Consider the following 13,993-nt stretch of genomic DNA (forward strand, 5'->3'; position numbering starts at 1 on the left):
GGCGGAAGGTATGGAGATCCTGAGATGCCCCAGTCATCAAGATTCACCCTTTGACCTCACCAGTGTAGTCCAAGGAAAGCTCATGAAGCAATACGTTTGGCACCAGCTGGGCTGCAGGGGCTGCCGGAAGGATGTTCAATGACGTCCAGAAACCTTAGGAGCTCCGCTCCAGATTTGCTCTCTGGGTTTATTCCCATAGCCTTCATCTCTTCCCAGTCTGCCCACAAGGCAGTGAGACTATTTACCCATAGCTGTGGATCTGGTTCACAAGCACCAGTGTGTGTCCACAAACCGGTGAGCCTGCGTGCTATGTGTGCAGGGGCCAGACCTCCTCCCTGTCCTCTGTAGTTCAGCCCGAGTCTGATAGGAGTTCACTTTCTGTGTGTCGCCAGCGAGGAGGCACTACATGAGACTAGCTGTTGGAGAGGCTTCGTACTGGCAGGGAGAGACTTCAACATTCAGCTCTCCTTTTCACAATACTGCTAGGCAGCGATGGAAGCTGAAAGTGAGAGCGACAAGCACTACCCACTACACTATCACACTAGACACATCCCACGCATTAGTCGTGTGATTGGTCTTGGGATAAATAGGTGGTTGCTAAGGCAGTGCAGCTCAGAGAGCTGGAAGGACCTGTTTCATGCTCTATCTCGGCATAAATAAAAATAAATAACTTCCTTCCAGCAATGGCATTTTTGATTTTTAGTAATTGGCCCATAAAAAGTACCCCGATTGGTGTTTTAGGTAGGAATAGTCAGAACATGCACAGTTCAGGTTCTTCATAATTTAGTCCATGAGGAAAGGTATTTCCAAATTGAATATATGCACATTCTAAATAGTTCTCGAAGCAGCACTGCCTTTCTGTTTGCTGACCTGGTCTGGTTTGATCTCGATGGTGACTGGACATAGCGTCTCTCTGGAAACACAGAGGATTATTCCTGATGGGGCTGTGAGCTCATTGACCAGATCCACCCCATCTCTTTGCAGTACCACGTCTGTTTCATTAAAGGTCACGCGCCAGGAAATTGTCACATTCTCAAAAGATCTGAAAATACAAAGCAAACGTCACACGTAAAATAACTGGAGTGAAGTTACAAAGTTACTTAATACTGGAACATTATTTAATTAAACAAAGCACTCTCATAATCTCTCCCTCTCCCCACCTGATGAAGGGTCTTGTCCTGAAACATTAACTACTTATTCATCTCTATAGATGCTGCCTGACCTGCCCAGATCGTCCAGCATTTTGTGTGTGTTGCTCAAAATCTCACAATTGTGTTAAAATAGAATGGGTAGATGTTCATTCACTGGATTTCAAAGTTCAAAGTAAATTTATTGCCATAATATGTGCAGTAAATATCACCATATACTACCTTGAGAATCATTTTCTTGCAGCATTTGCAGGAGAACAAAGAGATACAATATAATCAACGAAAAACTTCACACAAAGACTGACAACCATTGTGCGAAAGATGAACACAGTGAAAATACAAACAAAATAATAATAAATAATTCAATAAACCTTACTGAGAACATTAGATGTGGAGTCCTTGAAAGTAATGAAAAGAGGCCCTTTGGCCCATTGAGTCTATTCCATTTGTGAACCACCCATTTACACTAATCTGACATCAAGCACATTTTGTCTTAACCTTTCCCATGTTCTCATCAAACCCTCCAGATTCTATCTCTCATCTACACAGCAGTAGAAATTGTATAGAAAGAGTTAAATGTGATTTCTCCTTGGTTCAATAGTGTGCAAAAATCTTAGGTACCCTAGCTATATATATGTGTTCCTATGTCTTATGGTCTTCAGATCTAACTAGCCGAAAAACATTTTTACAACAGTATTTTATAAATTCCTTGTACATTTAACACACAAGGGGTTGTGTTCTAAATGTGCCAGTAATATCAGAACCTAGCCACCGTACAATCTTTGCCTAAATGTACCAGTAATATCAGAACCTAGCCACCGTACAATCTTCGCCTAAATGTGCCAGTAATATCAGAACCCAGCCACCGTACAATCTTCACCTAAATGCACCAGTAGTATCAGAACCTAGCCACCGTACAATCTTCGCCTAAATGTGCCAGTAGTATCAGAACCTAGCCACCGTACAATCTTCGCCTAAATGTGCCAGTAATATCAGAACCCAGCCACCGTACAACCTTCACCTAAATGCACCAGTAGTATCAGAACCTAGCCACCGTACAATGTTCGCCTAAATGTGCCAGTAGTATCAGAACCTAGCCACCGTACAATCTTCGCCTAAATGTACCAGTAGTATCAGAACCTAGCCACCGTACAATCTTCCAGGACATGAACTGGATCCTCATCCACATGTTCCTTTCAACTTTCCAGGTCATATGCATCAGCTTTTCTACCTTTTGGTTAGAAATACAAAGAGCAAGACTGAAACATGACTGTTTATCGCTCTCCGTAGAGATTCAGTTCTAAAATCAGCCCTGAATTTTCTTGCTGATAAAGACTCCAAAGATATTGCTAAGTTCTCTAATGATTCCATTATGGGTCCATTCATTTTCAACAAGCATCAATGAGGAATATTTCTACTAAAAGTAGCAGTTTGAAGTAAATTTATTATCAAACTTTGCATATGTTACCATATTCTACCGTGAGATTCATTTTCTTGGAAGCAAGGAAAGGAAAGGTACGTCACATCCAGATTTTCTCCGGATTGCCCTCCACGCCTCTCTGACATAGTGGGGAACCGCGTAAGAGGCAAGATACAACAGTGTTTTGCCATTGTCTTCTGCCGGGTGAGTTTCCAAAGAGATCACCAGCTCGTAACCCAGCACAGATGGAAAGCCTGCAGGGGAGCCAGATGGATTCGAACTCAGGACCTTTCGTCCCAAAGTCCGGCACTGACGCCACTACGCCACCAGCTGGGTCTTTTCTTGGCAGCATTTACAGGAAAAAAGGAACTACGCTCAGTGGCAACTTTATTAGGTACCCCTGTACACCTGCTCGATAATGCAAATACCTATTCAACCAATCATGTGGCAGCACCTCAATGCATAAAAGCATGCAGACATGGCCAAGAGGTTCCATTGTTGTTCAGACCAAACATCAGAATAGGGAAGAAATGTGATCCAAGTGACTTTGACTGTGGAATGATTATTGGTGCCAGAAAGGGTGGCTTGAGTACCTGAGAAATTGGTAATCTCCTGGGATTTTCACGCACAACAGTCTCTAGAATTTAGACAGAATGGTGCAAAAAAACCCCAGAAAAAAGCATCAAGTGAGCGGCAGTTTTATGGGTGAAAACACCTTGTTAATGAGAGAGGAAGGTGACAGTAACTCAAATAACTATGCACTAAAACAGTGGTGTGCAGAAGAGTATGTCTGAATGCACAACACGCCAGACCTTGAAGTGGATGGGTTGCAGTGGCAGAAGATCATGAACATAAACTCAGTGGACATTTATTAGGTGCAGGAATTAACTAATGAAATGGCCACTGACTGTATAATAGAAATTATAAAAATCTGTACATAAACGGACCAAGACTGAAACAAACAATGTGCAAAAGACAAAATAAAAACAGAGAACATGAGTTGTAAAGAGTTGCTGAGATGAAGATTTTACCTGTTTTTTTGTCTTTCAACTGTTAGCCGAACCTTCCGATTTTCTGAGTCTTCATCCAAGACTGGGTTACTATTGGATACACTTGCAAAGCCCACAATGCCATTCTGTACATCATTTCCTGTAGTACAAATATATTAAAGCTAATAAAAATAGTTATGCCAAACTAAAGTAATGTCTGTTTGAAGAAAACTGCGGACTTGGCCATGTGTAGTGGCCCCTGGTAATACACCATGGTAGTGTAACAGCTCAGGGTGTCGCAGTTCAGAGTTCAATCCTGACATCACCTGTAAGGAGTTTGTATGTCCTCCCTGTGGAAAGTGTCGGTTTTCTGTGCATGCTCTGATTTCCTCTCACAGTCCAAAGATAGTTAGTAGGTTAATTGGTCATTGTAAATTGTTCCATAGTTAGGCTACGGTTAAACTGGGGTTGGGTGGTATGGCTTGAAGGGCTGGAAAGGCCTGTGTTGTGCTGTATCTCTAAATTAAAATAAATAAGAAAAAAAGTGTCTCTTCCAGGTGACTAGAGGTTGAGGTTACACATGAGTTCTGCTGATGAGTGATCTCTTGGTCTGGGTGTGGAGGCTCCAATACAGAGGCTGCAGAGGGCTGTAGTCTCAGTCAGCCTCATCACGGGCTCAACCCTCCCCACCATAAAAGATATCTGCAAAAGCTGATGTCTCGATCATTAATGACCCTCACCATGCCCTCTCCTCATTACTACTGTCTGGGTAGAGGATCCGGAAGACCCACCCTCTACTATTTAGGAACAACTTCTTCTCTGTCAGAAAAATGTCTGAAAGGTCCATGAATGCATGGGCACTTATTATTCTTTTATTTTGCATTATTTATTTATTTTGTAATTTTGAGATTACAAAAATAAATATAATAGTAATTTATAAAATAAATATGGCAATATATAGTAATTTATAATTAGTTCATAGCAATTTATTCATATATACAGTATTATTAATGATTTTTAGGAAGTTATAGTACTCTTATGTCTTTACACTGTACTGTTGCAGCAAAACAACAAATCTCACATTATGTAAGACAGGGATAATAAACCTGTTTCTGATTCTGGATTTATATATTAAAATCAGAAACACAAGAGATTCTGCAGATGCCGGAAATCTAGAACAACACACACAAAACGCTAGAGCAACTATGGAAAGTGATGAAGTGAAGACATCGCCACTGTATTGGGCTTTAGTGGCAGCAAGGTGTCATAGCTATTTGCATGATGCTATCACAGCCCCAGAAACTCAGGTTCAATTCCCGACTGTCTATAAAGAGTTTGTACATTCTTCCTGTGACACTTTCCAAAGACGTACAGATTAGTAGGTCAGTTGGTTACATCGGTGAAATTGGGTGGCGTGTGCTCACCGGGCTGGAGAGGCCTCTTACTGTGTTGTACAGCTAAATAAATAAGTAAACAGATAGATAGATAAATCGGTAGAGTGTGCAAGTGAGAAACAGTGCGGTCGTATTCAAGGGTTCATGAACCGTTCAGAAATCTGATGGAGAGAAGCCTCCTCCCCTTCCTCTTTCTACCAAGCCGTCCTGCTCCCTATGAACTTTGTTCAAGTTCTCAGTTGTGTTGCAGTCAAGGGGTCCATCTTGTAACGATCATGTCAGAAGGTTGCCAGCCCACGCACCAATTAGAATAACCTCTTGAAACCACTACATACTTGGAGCAGCTGGGCAGCCAGACCGGCAGCTGGACGGCTAGACCGGCAGCTAGCAGAAATCAACCTGCTATTAGCCGATAATCCTTTTATGAGTGGGAGTCCTTTGTGATGTGAATCAAGTGTTGAGCTGTGTTCATCTGGCCACCTAGACATCCAAGTCAGGAGATTGGCTGGAAATGCAATTTCCAATGGCATTGCTTAAGCCCTGTGAATTGTCCCCTACAAAAGGCAGGCTTTCCTGGTGGCCACCCATTTTAGTACTACTTCCCACTCCCATTCCAACATGTTGGTCCATGGCCTCCTCTGCCGCCACGATGAGTCTGCTCTCCAGTGAGAGGAGCAACACCTCATATTCTGTCTGGGTAGCCTCCAGCCCGATGACATGAACATCGATTTCTCCAACTTCCGGTCATTTTTCCACCCCTTCGCTTCTCCAAACCAGCCAATCACTACCCTCCGGTGACTGTCCTCATTCCCTTTCTCCCATGGTCCACTCTCTTTTCTTATCAGATTCCTTCTTCTTCAGCCCTTTACTTCTTCCACCTCCCAGCTTCTCACTTTAACCTCTTCCCCCCACCCATCTACCTACCTACCCTCAAACAAGAGAAAATCTGCAGATGTTGGAAATCCAAGCTACACACACAAACTATTGGAGGAACTCAGCAGGCTAGGCAGCATCTATGGAAAAGAGGATCATCGTCATTTCGGGCCGAGACCCTTCATTAAGACCTGATGAAGGGTCTCAGCCTGAAACATCGACTATACTCTTTTCCATAGATGCTGCCTGGCCTGCTGAGTTCCTCCAGCATTTTGTGTGTGTTACCTACCTACCCTCGCTGTCAGGAGCACCGCAGGCTTCTGCAGTGAGCCGTACAACACTGGGCCTTGAGGTTTCTCGAGCACCTGTATTTACTAATTGTTGTCTTAGTGAGAGTCATCATGCTTTGTGCTTTCTGTTTAATCCTGTCAAGTTGATTGTGGCTGGCAGGGATTTTCAACATTCTGTGATTATCTAAAGCAGATTCTTGACTCGTGGTCGTCATGGGGTACTTGTGTGGAGAATGATTTGTCACACAGTGTCACTCGGTTGTGCCACTGATCTGTTGGAATTCCTATGTATAACCTCCTGTTTCCATCTCTACATAGGCGTCTGCTGTTCCTCCGCACCCGAGTTCAGTCGTTACCAGCACCCACCACGACACCTTCACCTGGCTTCACCCTTCACCTATCACCTGCCAGCTTGCGCTCCCCACCCCACCAACACCCTTATTCTGGCTTCTTCCTTTTCAGTCCTGATGTAGGGTCTTGGTCTGAAAAATGTACTGTTTATTCTCCTCCATAGCTGATATCTGACCTGCTGAGTTCCTCTCCCATTTGCTGTGTCTTACATCACCAAAACACCCACATCGGTGGTCACATTGCACCCAATACGATGTCTATGATAACCAAACAACAGGATATCTAGATTGCAAAAAAAAATCAAATAGCAGTTCAAAGGCAACAAAATTATTTAATTACTATGAGTTACCTAAGATAACAATCTTCATAAAAGCCATGAATCCGTGCTCATCCTTTCCATCCACAATATGTGCACCTCCACCTGGATCTGTTAGATAAACAAAAAAAAATTCTTGGCCCTCTGGTTCATTATCATCTAAAACTCTGATAGATATATTGACTTCCTTTTCCTCATCCTGTAGAGTAACATTCAATGCTTCATCTTCAAAATCTTCTCCCTCCTTGGCCCAGGCAAGACTGGAATTTTGCTGGTTGGCTTGAAAAGGCATTTCATGTAGACCACTTATAAGTTTCTTTTCTCCGAAGGTTATAACATTCACACTGACGGGTCCAGTAAATTCCAGAGTCCTTCGAATACAAAGTATTACATTATCAGTTTCCTCTGTAGTGTACACCACAGTGGGTCCAATACTTAAAACACCCTCACTGGCATCATTGGCAATAATGGTTATACATGACACGCTCAATTTCCAATTCAAGTAAGGGGTTTCTTCTGTATTATTTGGCTTATAACCCAGAACTTCAATGCTGGACAAATTTAGGTAAAACACTTCATCTCCTTCTGGGATGTTATCATTGATGATAAGCAGCTTGATCACAGCTTCGATCTGATATGAAGTAAAGACAAGTTCTCCCATTTCGATGTGCTCATAATCTTCATCAGGTTTGGCACTTCCTGCTGTCGTACGGTAAGTCAGTTTTGTTTGGTTGCCACGGAAACCAAAGAGTCTCTGGACATGAAAAGTTGCTGCACCTACATCTTCTTCTATTCTGACCTGCCCTGAATTAGGCGCAAGTTGGAAGACTCCAAATGGCTCAATTTCTGCCACAGTGAATCCTGATCTATAGAAAGCAATCAGCAAGAAATTATAACTCAGCATGTGCAAATATCTGCCAATAGAACGTCAGTAGATAGGTACAACAGCAAAGTCAAGACTCAAGATTGCTTAAAGTAACTTCCTGTGAATCGGTATAAAGGAGAATGAAATAATTGTTAGTCTGGATCCAATGTAGCGCAAAAAACCACAAAAGATAAAGAACACGATAATAATAAAAAACACAAAAAAAGTATAAATACACATATTTATATAAATAATTATATAAATTGATTGTATGCCTATAAAGTAACGTTGGGCTGTACATAAGGTGACTGACGGGAAATAATAAAGTTGTGGTGGAGTTACTGGGTGGAGGTGTTGATCAGCCTTACTGCTTGGGGAAAGTAACTGTTTTTTGAGTCTGGTAGTCTAACATCCCGCAACGCTGCCTTCAAGTCTGGTGAAAGAACAGCTATCAGCACAACTACGGAAAACCTCAACTCAGGCATCAAGAGGGCAAGTAAAAAGTTCAGGAAGACCTGCCTGATAATGATCCCTGGTGTATGTGGCCAGGCATCAGGGCATTACTGACTACATAGGAAAAACAGCGTCAACTGTACAGGATGCCCTCCTCCCTGATACTCTAAAAAAAACTCTTATGTACACTTTGAGGCATGCAACACAACGCCAGCCACAAAAGCTACCCCACTCTAGGTGAGCAGTCACCGCCTGTAGCAGCAGCAGATGTGAGAACTCTACAGATTCAATCCCCATAAGGCAGCCAGGCCAGACAACATCCCAGGCTGAGTATTCAAAGAGCGCGCACACTAGCTTACTGATGTCTTCACAGGTATCTTGAACACTTCCCTCATCCAGACTGGTGTCCTCACCTGCTTCAAATCAGCCATCATCATCTCAGTACCAATGAATTCTACACATTCTGAACTAAATGACTATCACCCAGTGGTACTGATGCCAATCGTCATGAAGTGCTTTGAAGGGCTGATAATTGCACATATCAAAAACTCCTTTCCTGCCACACTGGAGACTCACCAATATGCTTGCTGACAGAAACGTTCCACAACAGATACCTTAGCATCTGTCATTCATCTGGCCTGACACATCTAGAGAACAAGGACATGTGAGTTAATTTATCTCACCGAACTCACATATCCAATAAACCCGTTCCTTAAGTGTCCAAAGGTGGCTCCTCTAACAGTCTGGAGATTGCCTTTGGCATTGATCCATTTCTATGTGTAAAAAAGAATCTCTGGTGTTAGCTATAAATTTCCACTAATGTCTCTTTGATAAAGGATGTAGTGCTTTTGTCCTATGGAATAATAATGGATTTACTTTCCAGAGAACCAACTTTTACCCCATTTCCACGGTTCTCTGGCCTTATGTCTTGTTACACTATGTTTAGTCCTCACAACTTTGACCCAGGCTAATGCTAGAAAGTGTCATCAAGTCTAATGTTCTCAATGTTTATTGCTTATTTATGTATTATTACTCTTTCTTTCTTTTTGTATTTGCACAGTTGGTTGTCTTTTGCACATTGGTTGTTTGTCCGTCCTGTTGTGCATAGTTATCCATTAATTCTTTCGTGTTTCTTGTACCTACTGTGTACGCCCACAAGAAAATGAATCTCAGGGTTGTATATGGTGACATTTAGGTATTTTGACAATAAATTTGCTTTGAGCTTTTATCTTTGATCGAGTGGCATCACAGGTAGAAGGGACAGTATAAAGAAAGCTTTTGGCACATTGGTGTTCATAAATCGAAGTATTGAGTACAGGAGATAGGATGTTACATTGATGTTGCAAAAGACATTGCTGAGGCCTAATTTGGAGGATTGCGTGGAGATCTGGTCACCTGCCTACTGGAAAGATATCAATAAGATTGAAAGAGCACAGAGAAATGTATAAGGATGTTGACAGGACTTGACAATCTGAGTTGTAGGGAGAAGTTGAATGGGTTAGGACTTTATTGCCTAGAATGTAAAAGATTGAGGAGAGATTTAGTGGAGGTATGTGAAATTATGAGGGGTACAGATAGGAGAAGTGCGAGCAGGCTTTTTTCCACTGAGGTTAGGTGAGACTAAAACTGGAGGTCATGGGTTCAGGAGGAAAAGTGAAATACTTAAGGAAAACCTGAGAGGAACTTCTTCACTTAGAGGATGGTCAGAGTGTGGAACGAGCTGCCAGTGGAAGTGGTGAATGCAGGTTTGATTTCAACATTTAAGAGAAATTTGGATCAATGCATAGATGGGATGGGTATGGAGGGCCATGGTCCAGGTGCAGGCAGATGGGGCTCATCACCATCATCGTCATCATCATGTGCCATGTTGTTTGACGTAGGTGATCATGGACTTGACCATGAATGTTCTTCGCAAATTTTTCTATAGAAATGGTTTGTCATTGCCTTCTTCTGGGCAGTGTCTTTACAACATGGTGACCCCAGCCATTATCAATACTCTTCAGAGACTGGCTGCTTGGCGTCAGTGGTCGCATAACCAGGACATGTGATATGGACCAGCTGCTCATACGACCATCCACCACCAGCTCCCATGGCTTCACATGACCCTGATCAGGGGTCTAAACAAGTGCTACACTTTGCCCAAGGGTGACGTCCAGGCTAGTAAAGGAAAGGAGCGCTTTACGCCTCCTTTGGTTGAATATCCTGTATCTCCACCCTGCTACGCTAGATGGAATGAGGCAGATTGATAGTTTGGAACTGACTAAGTAAGCCTGTGTCTGTGCTGTAGTGCTCTGTGACTCCATGAGCAAATAAACATCTTTTCAACATCTGGTATCCCTGAGTTGAGGTGCATATCCTCCTCCCATTTTTTAGTCAATCAGTCTGATGATCCCCTTAAAATTTCATTTCACTGCTGACTTAACCACTTTAACCATTTTATCCACTTGTAGTGGCTACATGGAAGCAAATGCCTCAATTTTCTCTGCTGTATGCAACAAATTACACTTGTCCCAATTACTTTATAACTTCATCATTTTCTGACCTGCTTCCTCAGTTCCTTGCAGTTTTGTTTCATCAGGTACATTATATAAACAAATGCTAATCTTAAAGTTCATGATTCTCTCTCTTTCTGTTTGATGAGAACACCATGAAATTAAAACAAAATTATTAATGTTGCTGAAGCTTATTCCTCCAGTAATAAAAGGGTTAGCACAATCACTCCACAGCACCAGTGATCACCAATCAAGGTTCGATTCCCACTGCTGTCTGTAAGGAGTTTGTATGTTTTCCCCATGACTGTGTGGGTCTCCTCCAGGTGCTCCAGTTTCCTCCCACATTCCAAAGACGTAGGGACAAAGGTCAGTAGGTTGTCAGGAAGCTACACTGGCGCCAGAAGTATGGCAACACTTGTGGGTGGCCACCAACACAATCTTTGCTGATAGGATTTGATGCAAATGTCACATTTCACTGTATGTTTCGATGGTCATGTGACAAATAAAACTAATCTTTAAGAAGAAAGTCTTTTGGTCATCAATGCCCGTCAGGACTGGAAACCTATCCTCCCTATGCAGTTTGGTCCCTATACATCTCCAAACCCATCCCAGATGGTTGCCTAATAACTGGAGATGGGAAATGGATCTGCGAAAGGTGATGCCTCGAAAAGACAACATCCATCATTAAGGACCCCTATTACCCAGAACATACCCTCTTCTCATTGCTACCATCAAGGAGGAGGAACAGGAGCTGGAAGACACTCACTCAGTGATCCAGGAGATGCTCCTCCCCTCCCCCATCAGATTTCTGAGTGGACAATCAACCCATGAATAATACCTCAGTATTTTCCTCTCTTTTAGCTCTACTTACAGTATACAGAGTACTGTGCAAAAGTCTCAGGCACCCAAGATTTTTTATGCTGTTTCAGATGGTAAGACCTCCACAAAACCCTGTTCTCAACATCATTGAGACAGTTTGGGTTTACCTGGAGAGAAAGAAACAAGTGAAACCGCCAAAGTCTGCAGAAGAACTGTGGCAAGTTCTTCAAGGTGCTTGAAGCAAACTATCAGCCTGTTTTCTTATAAAATGCACGACAGTGTACCTGAGAAAATTGATGCCATTTTAAAAGCAAGGTTTGGTCACACCAAATACCAGATATGATTTAGTTTTTTATTGTTTACTGGTACTTTATAGTAATTTTTTGATACTTAGAAACTTTCCATTTAATTATTTTTGAAAGTATCTTTGTTTTACAGAACTTTTTTCATGTCCCTAAGACTTTTGCACAGCACTATGTATATATGAAAATGCATAATAATGAAAACTATAAATTAAAATAAGTAGAGTACCTGGTTTAATTTATAGTTTTAATTATTATGTATGGCAATGTACTCCTTCCACAGAACAACAAATTTCACAACATGCTGAATTCTGATTCTGATTCGGGCTTTGCCAATTGTTCTAATCTCAAAAATAAAAACATTTCTAGGACTGTCGAGATTAAATAAATACTTAAAGTGATTAATGATTGAAATGAACTTTAGTTAATGTAGATAGTTAACTGAAATTCTATAATACAGCTGATGGGCCTACCTTAGTTCAGCTTTACCAGTAAGATTACTGTGTACCTTCGTCAAATGAATGGCGAAGGACTCCTTGCCTGTGAAGTTGGTGGTTGGTACAGTGAGTAACACGGGCTTTCGTTTTTCACCATGGGAAAGGACAACTGAACCTAATACAAAATTATTACAATACTGCATTAGCAAATGCAAAACAATACTGTGGAACTCATAATAAAACATAAAAACTAATAACTCAGCAAAATATGGATTTACAACTAATACATAATGTCACTGACTGCACTTAATTTCAAGGTTCAAACATTTAAAATAAGTTTATTGTCAAAGTACGTATATGTCACCATATACAATCATGGCATTCCTTTTCTTGTGGGCATTCACAGAAAATCCAAGAAGCATAAGAGAATGACTGTAAGACTGTACCCAGCAGGATGGGCAAACAACCAGAGTGCAAAAAACAAAACTGTGCAAATACAAAATGAGAAAAAAAAACAATAAATATCGAGAACATGAGATGATAAGTCTTTGAAAGTGAGTCCATAGGTCGTGGGAACAGTTCAGTAATGGAGCGATAAGTTATCTCCACTTGTTCAAGAGCCTGATGGTTGAGGGGTAAAAACTGTGCCTGAATCAGATGATGTGGGAGTGGGCACGTGGCCAAGTGGTTAAGGCATTGGACTAGTGGTCTGAAGGTCGTGAATTCGAGCCCCAGCTGAGGCAGCGTGTTGTGTCCTTGAGCAAGGCACTTAATCACACATTGCTCTGCGACGACACTGGTGCCAAGCTGTAAGGGTCCTAATGCCCTTCCCTTGGACAACATTGGTGTCGTGGAGAGGGGAGACATGCAGCATGGGCAACTGCTGGCCTTCCATACAACTTTGCCCAGGCCTGCGCCCTGGAGTGAAGACTTTCCAGGCACAGATCCATGGTCTCGCAAGGGTGTATACTCAATAATAACAAAAATGTTATCGACAGGGGTTTCTAGTAACTTAATTGTAGCTTTCTAAAACCCCAGTTTCACCACACCTGGGGTACTGCATACAGTTCAAGGTGCAGAAGAGGTTTACCAGGATGCTGCCTGGATTAGAGGGTGTATGCTATCATGAGAGATTGGACAAACTAGAGTAGTGAAGGCTGAGAGGAGATCTTTTAGAGGTTTATAAGATTATGAGAGGCATAGAAAGTGTAGACAGAGAGCATCCTTTTTCCCAGGATTGAAATTTCTAATGCAAGAGGGCATGTATTTAAAGCGAGAGTGGGTAATTTCAAAGAAGGTGTGAGGGGCATGTATTTTTTTTTACACAGTGTTGGAAGTCTATCATGTGTTGTCTGGAGTGGTGATAGAAGCAGATATATTAGAGACTTTAAAGGGACATTTAGAGTGTCTCATGAATGTGAAGAAAATGAAAGGATGTGGACATATGTAGGCAGAAGGAGTTAGTTTACTTAGGTATTCAATTATTAATTTATTTGGTTCAATATGATGTTGTGGGCCAAAGGGCCTGTTCCTAACTAACAGGCCACATGCTAGTTCTTAAGCTGTACTGTTCTATGTTCTCTGTTAATATCTAATAGAAACACTTCTAAAGTGAGAGAGAAAACCTAGTAATTTTGTGCTTGCATCACAGTACTGCACTTCAAACAGAACAAGTCAGGAAGTCATAGACATGAGAAAGCCTGCAGATGCTGGAAATCCAACAGAACACACACAAGAGGTGCTGGAGGAACTCAAGTCAGGCAGCATCTATGGAGAGGAGCAAACGGATGGCATTTTTGGCCGAGACACTTCCTCAAGACCTGGTTTTGCCAAATGTAAAATGC

At 41.9% G+C, this 13,993-nt stretch overlaps 1 protein-coding gene across 1 annotated transcript in view; it reads right to left on the minus strand.

The window, feature by feature from the left end:
- Positions 1–13,993, minus strand: part of adgrv1 (adhesion G protein-coupled receptor V1) — a 525,473-nt gene that overhangs the window by 207,014 nt on the left and 304,466 nt on the right. The window contains exons 72-75 of the mRNA XM_072281026.1: positions 12,186–12,324; positions 6,815–7,647; positions 3,600–3,717; positions 871–1,042 (exon numbers count right to left, since the gene is read on the minus strand). Of these exons, the coding sequence (XP_072137127.1) occupies positions 871–1,042; positions 3,600–3,717; positions 6,815–7,647; positions 12,186–12,324 (1,262 nt within the window). The remainder of the gene's footprint in view (positions 1–870; positions 1,043–3,599; positions 3,718–6,814; positions 7,648–12,185; positions 12,325–13,993) is intronic.

This window comes from Mobula birostris, chromosome 17, assembly GCF_030028105.1.
Source record: "Mobula birostris isolate sMobBir1 chromosome 17, sMobBir1.hap1, whole genome shotgun sequence".
Lineage (NCBI taxonomy): Eukaryota > Metazoa > Chordata > Chondrichthyes > Myliobatiformes > Myliobatidae > Mobula > Mobula birostris.